The following is a 10,141-nucleotide window of genomic DNA, read 5'->3' as shown; positions in this document are numbered from 1 at the left end:
CACTATTCTTTCCGTAACACTAGACGGTTGGTGTGGGCTGGCACATGGTCAGCGGTACGTGATAAATGGAACGAATCATACAACCATGACAGGGCAATCGTGAGTTTTTGACATTCGAGTGGTAAGTAGGTGAGGAGGAAAATATGCAGCATAATAATTAACGATAATGGATGAAATACTATTAATCGAAACGCGACGTAAAACGAGAACCGGTTCATTATGTTAAGGCCAGCGGCCGAGCTGTTCGTGGCAATACCGAAACTTGGCAAAAGTTTTCCTAAATATGAAATAATCAACCGATTATTACGTCAACTGATGCGAAACTAATTCAGACGAATGAACTCCGTGTAATGCAGCTGTAACAATAGTCACATACACTAATTGTACAGAAAAATTGATATGTTGAGAAGAGTCTAAGACAATTGAAGTAGATATTATTAAGAAATTTGTGCTAAACGCTTGCCAATTGTTGCAAATGTTGGTATATGCTATTTCTTGGATATAGCGTAATAAATGATGCATGTAACTCAAATAATACATCATTATGAAACATTTCAAAGAAAATCAAAAATTATCTTGAAACGTATACAAATTCATTGCAACGTCACATAAGTCTACACTTACCTGGACTGTCGTGCGGCATAGGTGCACAGAAGGCGCTGGAACTACCGGATGATGATGTGGGTGGCGGATAAAATGCTCTCGGTGGACCTAGCGGCGAGTCGCATTGAGCAGGCGGCACGAACAGCGGCGGTGTTGATAGAGCTGTTAATTTGTTAGCGATACATGAAAACAGAAACATATAATTGATTAATTATCATCCCACTTCATCTGTGCCACATTGTACTGCATAGGGCGTTTCCCATATGTAACCAAAAAATAGAAAAAGTCGTCGTAAAATACAATGAGCATGGATGCCTGAACGCAGTTTTTACACGCAGTTAATTTTAGTCAATAAATAAGCACATTTGTTTGTTCTGCATTCATACGGATCCTGGCAGCAGGTAAATTTGCTTGCGCATTAAATTCCAATTACTCCAACGGCATTATTTAACCGTACCATATCGCATTCATCGTATTTAATTTAACATTGTGATTATTTTAATCTGAGATTTTATTTTCCTTCGTAGTAAAAGCAACTGTCTAATGAACGACATCTGAATTATTGTTTTGTATTATTTAAAATTATTCCCGACTCCCGACTTTTCGACAACATCACAAGATGAGAAAAGAAGTTTTACAAACATAAACTATGGGATGAGAATTTTTAAGTTTTTATTTTATTTTTTGTTGAAAAACTAAACCTATTGAATTCCTAATATAAAATACAATTCATATAAGTCTGGGTAGCATTTACCAACCATGGAGCATCGTGTCAAATAAATGCACATAACAACCTTCTCATCAAACCTCATAAACAGCCGCAAATAAAGGTTGTTCTCATAAAAACAGGAAAGTTTAATTAGCAATTCAAAAAGTAAGGTAAATAAAATAACTCGAATTACAAATGTTGTTGTTATTGATTAAATTGCAACTTTGTTTTGCAGGTATCTAGCCATGTATGTATCAATGGCGTGAAATATATTTTGTAGCGTGTAAATAGCGTTTCAGCAGTTTGCCCATTTTTTCCCCGTTTTATACATACTCTCATTTTCTCCCAACTTACTCTGATCATTCGGTGGCCGCATGCTGGATAGAGCGGACAAGGGAGTGTACGATTTCGGTGGTGCTTCTCCTGGTCGTACCAACCGCTCCTCGGTCACACTCTGCTGTACTCTATATTGCATTTTACAGTACGCTTCTTGATTAGCTCCTAACGAAGAGTTCACATACACACCGGTAATCGTGACTTCCGTGTCTTGTGCGATAACTAAATTGCTCGATACAGGACGTGGCTGTGAAAATAAAAAAATCCAAACGAAACGAGTTTTTTGACTTGGTAGGGATATGCAAATTAATTAATCAATTATACAATTCTTTCCCGGTGATCCTATTACCACGTTGGATTGAATAATTGGGCTAGCTCTTACCTCTTCTATTTCACGTTTCACTTCCATCGGATCGTCCTTACGATCGCGCATCGGTTCCGTCTTAATGACCACCTTCTTCTTCTTAGTCAATGTTTCCTGCTGTGCTACTGTGATCCCTCCAGGGGTACTTAACGCTGCAGGTGGATTGGAGCAAACGGATTCCGCTGCAGTGGACACATTAAGATGTTTGTTATCTGAGGATGTCGATGATGCATGTTGACTGGACTGCAACTCCTTCTCGCCCGTCGATTCCTTCTTCTCTTTTCCATCACTTTTGCTCGCCGAGGCAGCAGACTCCTTGGATGCAGTCTCTTTTTGGTCTTTTGATTCTTTGCCACCCTTTTTCGTTTTTGGTACCTTTTCGGCTGAACATTCGGAATCACTAGAGTCTGTATTCCGGTATAGAACTCGCTGTACTTCATAAGTAGCGGCTAGCATCGCCGTTGCGTTCAGACTCGCCATGCGCTTCTTGCCAATGTAGTCCTTATAATCACTACCCGTATCTGGCTTTTCGCACTTTGGTTCGCGCTTCCGTTTCTTGACTCCCTCATCTGGTTTACCTTTGGTGTTCTCCACTTTCTCCGATGCTGTAGAGGACGAGCTGACTGTTCCATCGTCTTGCCGTTCATTGTCTGTCATCAAAGCTTTCAGCTCTTTTTTAATCTTCTTCACAGGCGGTTTAGGTGGTTTTTCCGTCTTTTCGGACACCTTCTCCGGCTTCTCTTTATCCTTATCGGTCTTTTCGGTCTTCGCCTGGACAGACGCGGGTTTTGCTTTGCTCTTCCGCACCACCTTCTTTTTCACCTTACGTTTGCGGGTAGGATCAGTATCTTTACCCTAAACAATAAAATGATTGATAATAGCAAATTATTTGGGATTCACTAATCAAATTCTACAATTTACGAGCGTCAGTGTTTACCTGTGCGTACGTTTCGTCACTGTCAGGCAATTGTTCGATTTCTGACTCCAAACTGGAAGCATCGGGATCCCAATGTTTGCCAGCTCCGCGTAGCCCTGGTACATAGCGAAGGTTTCTGGGAACAAATAACGAGAAAGAAAATACACCTCTTTTTATCCACCGGAAATTATCCAAAAAAGGGCTGCAACACCGTACTGAAATTAGGAACAATTTGTTCCACCTACTGTGAGATACAACAAGTTACCGATACAAAGTGACAGAAGCAGAAGCTCGAGGGATTGCCCCGAACATCGATAGTAATCTTTCACGATATTCAGCGCGACTAACCAAGCTTCTGCTGCTTTTCGACTCGAAAGATACAACTCCATTGGCACGCAATCGCTTACCTCATAACGACCGGTTCCTCCTCACTCGATTCTGCACTATCTTGATCGCTGTCCTTTTTGGGTGCTTCCTCTTTGACCTTCGGTTTTACCTCTTCGCGGGCTACACCATCTGTTTGCTTATGCTGCTGGGATGGCGCCTCTTTCCGTTCCTGTTTCATACTTTCCTTTTTTTCCTCGCGCTTCTTATCGCCCTCTTTCCGCTCCAGTTCCTTGCTTTTGCCTTGCTCTGGCTCTTTACCTTTGCCTTGTTCCGGCATGTCACCGCATATCATCTCCCCCGAGCGGCTTTCTTCGCCCGCACTATCCTCCTCCGGACATATACGTTCCTTTTTAATGCGCTCACCGTCCTTCGTGATCGTGCGGATGACACGCGACCCACTCGACTGGCTCATCAGGCTAGCTTCAAGTGCACCGCGCATCTCATTCTCGTACAGGCAGTGCACCTTTGCTAGCGCGTTCAAAGATGCTACACGATGGCGTTTTGGACCAGACCAAAAACCATACAGCTTTACATTGCGCTTCTTTGCCGACTGGCGCTTTTTTACGATGCGTGTCCGCACTGTATCCGTGGACGAACAGCCGTCAGAATCGCCGCTATCGTTATTCTCATCATCTTCTGCATCATCGGCACCTCCTTCTTCGTCATCGTCCGCCTCATCTGCTGAGGAATGTGGATTTTCCTTCGCTTCCTGTTTGAGCTTTTTTGTAAGCGCAGTTGCTTTCTTTTTCGCCTTCATCTCGGGCGCATCCGGATCAACTTCATCGTTTTGTTCTGCTTCGGAATCGGAAGAAACGTCACCTTTTTGTTCTTTTTTCGGTAACGCCACCGATTCCGACAATGCTGCCTCTATCCTACGCTTTTGTTTCTTTAATGGAACGGTTCGCTTTGACGTTTCATTTTCCACACCGCACTTTTGCTTATCACCAACACTGCCAACGTCGTTGACTGTTGGTGTCTCCTCCTTTTTCCCATCATCCACTTCCTGTTTTATCAACTGTGAATCTTCCGTAGCATCGCGTGAGATATCCTCGCGCGACTGACTAATGTCCACGGAGGACTTCCGTTTAAAGCTCGGTTTCCCGGGCTTTACCGGTGCTTCAACTTCGCTTTCAGAATCATCAAAATCATACACATCCTTCTTTTCCAATTTGCGTTCCTTCGAATGACATTCGTCGGCCACGGTGGTGGTCGTCACAGAGCAAGTACCACTGACCGCTGTTAATTTAGAATTTTTGCCGCTTCCTCCACTCGTAGCATTTTTGCGAACGTAAGAACGTTTTCCTTGTTTACCGGAACTCTTTAGTAATCCTGCAAGAATAGGACCGGCCGCGCTTGAAGGAACATTTATTTCCGACCCAATGTCCGAACGATCTTCTTTCTCTTTGTCAGTCGTTTGATCCTGTACGGTACTTATATGATCCTGGGGCGTAGATGGCTGAGAACTGGTTGCAGGTTTGTCCTTGCCCGACACAGAGCTTTCTGTGGTAGGATGTCCCGGAGTATGTTTCTGTTGAAGCTGACGTAACGGCACATCGTCATCATTTTCCGTCGATGAACGGTCACGGTTAGGCACAGAATTGATCGTACTCGCTGCTGCTGGTTCTTGAGGTGCCAGAGAAATGTCAACAGCTTTATCGTCCTTGGACGAATCGTTCAATGTTGTGCCACCATCAGTTTCTGCTGTTGCTACTGTTTGGGCCTTATTATTCGTCTTTGCATTTATTTGTTTTACTTTGCTGGTGGCAATAGCTTTCTTGGTCGTACCAGATTTAGCCATTTTGGCCGGTTTCTCTCCAACGGCTGTATCCTCGGTGGTCCCAGATTTGGACTTTTTTACATACTTTCGCTTTGCAGGGGACGCCGGAGTTTGTTCCTCAAACTTAACCTCCTTCTTGCTGGCCTGATCAGCTACGGTGGATTTTTTCTTTTCGTTCATTTCTTTTGCCTTCGATTTAGAAGCTGCCATCGAGCCTTCCTTCTTGGCAGATGGCTTGCGTGGTGTCGACTGCTTTTTCGTTTTCGCATCGATCGGAACAGTGCCATCTGTAGAAACTATCGGTGGAATAACTATTGCCCCATCAGCTAATTCTTCTTTTCTCGTCTCTGCATCAGATTCTTTCTTTGTGCCGCTGGGTGTTTCAATGTCCTCTCGCTCCAGTGCCTTTACTATACTGTCTATTCTAATGTGAACCTCTTCGTTCTTTTCTTCGTGGTCTTCCTGCTCTATCGAACTACCACGACCAATGGATATAGCACCTTCCTGCTGTTCGGTGGATTGTTTGACAACTGGAAGTTCCGTTGCTAGGTCTTTTTTCTGTTGCTCGGTGCCCTTTGGTGCAAGTTCAGCGATGCCAGATTTCTTTCTCGGCTCGGTGGAACCAGACGAATTGTTCGCCTTTTTGTTAGATTTCGCACCCTGCCCGGTTGCTTTCGCAGATGACGATTTCGCCGCAGCACCACTGGCACCTCCCGAAGTGCTACTCGTACCCGCCGTTCCCTTATCATCCTTTCGTCCCGATTTCGAGACGAGTTTCTCACCCACTTCCTTCGCTGATGTTGTCTTTCCACCCATTTTCTTTGAACCTTCGCCTGGCTGGCGGTCCACCTTCAGCGTTACTGATTTCTTAGGCTTCCCAGTGTTACCGGCTATCGATTCTTTTACTGATTTTTCTGTCTCTCCATCCGCACCGTCTTCGGAAGTTATAGATGATTTTCTTGCCATTACACCACTTGCAACAGCATTGTCGCCACCGCCACCACCGTATTTGCCCTGGGCTACCGTGGTTCGAGATTTTGTCTTGACCATCTCGCTGATCGACGGGTTGACTACAGATTCGACTGCTGACTCCAACAAATATGCCGCGTCAATCGATTGATTGATCGTTTTATCCGGAACACCGAGATTCTTCAACTCCTTCTGAATTTTCTTCTCCTTTTCCCGTAACTTTGAATCAATTGATGATGCCGTAAGCGGAATGCCAACCCCCCGACCCTCCCCAGAACTAGTGATTGGTGACGGATTACAACTGGTGCTAGATTGTTTTCTTTTTCCGACGTCCGATTTTTCTGTTTGACCGGCTGACCTTTTCGATGCACTTCCTGATTCTTTCGCCGGTTTTTTTGGGCGTTCCGTGTTATCCTTGGCATTTCCCTTGACCGTAGAGTTCTGGTTCTGTACCGTCGGCTGATTCACCGAATCTGGTTTAATCGCTTGAACGGTATTCTTATTGCCTTTGCCAGATGAACTTATCAATGTTTCAGATTTTCCAACTCCCGCCCCGGTGACAGGGCATGCTGAACTGGTATTCGTTATAGACTCTGTTGTCAAAACTTTGCTGCCGCTCTTTGATGATTCTGCCGAACCAGCAGCAGCGGTGACATTTTTAGATGCATTTGCCAGCGTCGTCACCACCTTGGTTTTTCCCGTGTTCGCAGTGGACGATTTCGATTTAGCAGACTGCTGTTGGCTTCCAATTTGCTGAACATTAGCCAGTAACTTTTCTGCTGATTTTCCTGCGGCAGTTGCTCCCGAATTGGTTGTTACTGTTACTCCCGAACCTGCCGTTACATTCGGTGAGCTTTCTTTGGTTTTGGATTGCAAACGTTTGATCGGTTTTTTAGCTGGAGCGGTTGTTAAACTGGTGGTGCTCGCATTGATAGTTGATTTTGCTTCTGTTCCACTAGCGGATGCAAGAGCTGTCGGTCCTGTTGCCGCACTACTACTCCCGGAGGGTTTTTTATCGCACACTGATGATGGTTGCTGCTTCTTAGGCTTCATCATGAATATTCGTCTCTCAATGATTTGTTCTGCGTAGATTCTTCACGGGTGAGAATGGGGTTTTCTAGAGAGGGAGTGAAGGAGAAAGATGAGAAATTAAAATAAAATAATTAAAATACAATTAGTTATGTATGGTTTCCCTGTTGATAAATTACATCTTTTAAATATGTTCTTAGTTACGCATTTACGCTATTAAATAATATCAAATTGAACATCGTTTTGTAATAAGCAGTTCAAGTTAAAACGTATTGAAAAATGACTATTTTAACAAAGGCAACAAATCTCAAAACGAACAAGAATCACAATTATTACAAACAAATTATGTTGATCCGTACTACCTACTACCACCATGCACGTATGCATACCGTACGTGTTCAAAAACCACAGGATCGTAAATCATGTTGGAAGGGTTCTCAACCACCGAAAGAAGAACGCCCGAACCATCTTATCAAACTTATCACCGGGCACCGCAACGTTCTACTGTCCCAGTTCTCACATCACTTTCAGTCGCTTGATAAGCATTCCAATTAAACGCCCATCCCTCATTACTCACGGGGGCACACGAAAAGTGACGACGACGAAACGAGCTTCCTCGGAATTTGATTAATGAATGATTTATGAGAAGGTGGCGAAAAATCACAGCCATTAGGTAGCGATAAAATTTGGCTGATTAATTTTTGATGCACGGTATGTAAACCTTTGCTCGGAGCTACCACCGTGACAAGGACGACGTGTGGAAAAGGAAAATTAAATTTGACCAGGCGGCAGGCAGGCGGCCCATACCAACTGAAAACACACTGGTAAATTGTAACCCACACAATCAGGCAATCACGGACATGTGCTTTAAATACAATTAATGAGATATTCACCAAATATCTTAGCATCATGTTTTGGCGAATAGAATATGTCGACAACGATTTAATATTTAAATCTCTCCCCCATTAGAGAGGCGAAGCGAACAGGCAAATAAATTCCACAGTGAAAAGAAAATCGCGAATGCCAGCAACGAATAATATAATGCTGCTCAATGCTTTCCGAGGCTGGCGCGCGCATCATGCATCGCGCGTATTCTCACCATCCACCGCGTTGCTAAAACGTTAAAATCTCATAATTACCAGCGCCAACGATGAGGATGGAGTAGGTACGAAACATACCGGTGCCGGATACAGAGTGCCAGGAAGCAGCATAACGCGGATCGAGCCGCGGATCGAATAATAACAGCAAACAATAGACCGCTACAATAAGCCACCGGTGGTACACGGTACCCGGACTGGGACGATAATTAAAACCGCAACAAGATCATTAAACCAGATAGCGGCAATTATTCAATTTTGTGCATTTTGTACACACACACACACACACACACACACACACATAATCGGCAGGTATTCCGAGGATTGCGGGATGGGAAATTCTCTCTACTCTACAGCCCGGATTGGCGCACCGATCGCCTTTGAACGGTTTGGCATTGCTGTCAGTTATCGATATATGCAAATGTATGATTGGTTCACAGGCGCACTCGTCCGGTCTAGTGACCCAGCTGTATGGCATTTGTCTGCTTCGGGAAAGCTCTAATTATCTCGACTCAATGCTTTTCTCACTTTCTGATGGAGCCGTTTTTCTTCTTCTCACAATACGCTATGCAAACAACGCGCGAGCATAATCGCTGAACTGACGCACGGCCGTTTTTTAATCTTTTTTTTTCACTCTTTGTTGTGATCTTTTAATGCGGAAAGAGGCGATATCGGTAACATACAAGTGGTTTGCAATTAAAAACGAATTGTAAGCAACGATAAATGAAGAAAAAAAATCACTTTCAAACAAAAGGCGTTGACAACGTTGGATGCAGTTATCATAATTAATCGGACAGCGGAGATATGAAGGAGAGATGTCAACGAGAAACGAGTTAATTAGATAATTTTTTTTCTTTAGTATTAATCGATCAATTTTAGTAATTTAAGTACAGTTCGTCTTTATTGTAGCGCTATTGGTTTTACGCGACAGAATGGCATCCGTTTCTTCATAGCATGGACTGAATATCCGATTATTTATGTAAAAGTAAGGTTTACTTATATGTGTTACAAAATAGTTCAACAAATTAAGAGAAAAAAATGCAGCAACCTTTCATACTTTCGGAACAAGCTCTAGTATATACTACTAAGTCATGTCTGCCATTTCTAGTTTAGTAGGCTCATGGGTCAGAAGCGTATTCTGATCGAGCTGATCAAATACGCCTCTAAACCATGGATTTTGTCCAAAATTGACAAAATTGTGGAAGGATAATGGAGGTGATAGCGGTGATCATAACGAACTCTGCGAACTTTACGTTGAACTCACTATCGTACAGCCGATTCGGTTCGCTAGAATCCAGTGCGCTGGTAATGTAAGTAGAATCTGGACGACCTAGTCCTTAAGGTCCTTTTAGATCGTCTGTATGGGAAGAGACCCAAAATGAGATGGAGTAATGGCGTTGATGCTTCCGCCAAAAATGCCTTAATATGGTGCGCGGTGGTTATAGCGTCGGATAAGTAAATATGTAAGTAAGTAAGTAAGAAAGTAAGCTTTAGCTTATATCAAACAGTGAGAGCTCTAAAGTTTATCGATTTTAAGCTGGAAAATCTAATTAGATTTTTTTATGAACTTGTTAGACAAACAGAGAATATTTGTTAAATTTCATAAACAACGACCAGATCCAGACCAGAGAATATTGTATGCTAATAGCCTGTGTCTACTGTCCAAAGCTACAAGAGTTACAATTCCACATGTTGTATTGTATGCAGAACCATCAAATACGATGAAACGTATCCAAACACAAAGGCGCATTGAAAATACCCATCTCATTTTCACACGAAACAGGAAAACCACCGAACGTACCAGGGATAGCACGTTTATAATCGCAACAGGGACAAGCCAAACTACACGCCAATTTGACCCACTGCCGAAAGACCTAATTTTCTCCTCCATTTGATGAGGTGAGTCCACCACGCGGTAAGTCGGCGACTATGCATGCATGTGTTTGCCGAAAAG

At 43.3% G+C, this 10,141-nt stretch overlaps 1 protein-coding gene across 1 annotated transcript; it reads right to left on the bottom strand.

The window, feature by feature from the left end:
* Nucleotides 1–564: 564 nt before the first annotated feature.
* On the bottom strand, nt 565–7,114 carry LOC128310383 (titin-like). The gene is made up of 8 exons (XM_053047012.1): nt 3,336–7,114; nt 2,950–3,064; nt 2,810–2,867; nt 2,208–2,752; nt 2,031–2,129; nt 1,667–1,895; nt 625–765; nt 565–575 (listed from the first exon to the last, which is right to left on the bottom strand). The coding sequence occupies exons 1-8, from the start codon at nt 7,112–7,114 to the stop codon at nt 565–567; spliced, it is 4,977 nt and encodes a 1,658-aa protein (XP_052902972.1).
* Nucleotides 7,115–10,141: the final 3,027 nt, after the last annotated feature.

The sequence above is a fragment of the Anopheles moucheti genome, chromosome 2 (assembly GCF_943734755.1).
Source record: "Anopheles moucheti chromosome 2, idAnoMoucSN_F20_07, whole genome shotgun sequence".
Taxonomy (NCBI): Eukaryota; Metazoa; Arthropoda; class Insecta; order Diptera; family Culicidae; genus Anopheles; species Anopheles moucheti.
This window is presented reverse-complemented; position numbering and strand designations above follow the sequence as displayed.

Excerpts from the sequence above, each read along its gene's own strand:
- LOC128310383 (XM_053047012.1), bottom strand. The coding sequence starts at position 7,114 with ATGAAGCCTAAGAAGCAGCAACCATCATCAGTGTGCGATAAAAAACCC. Across the intron at positions 3,065-3,335 it reads GAGGAACCGGTCGTTATGAG|AAACCTTCGCTATGTACCAG; the intron begins GTAAGCGATTGC and ends ATTTGTTCCCAG. Across the intron at positions 1,896-2,030 it reads TGAAACGTGAAATAGAAGAG|CCACGTCCTGTATCGAGCAA; the intron begins GTAAGAGCTAGC and ends TTATTTTCACAG.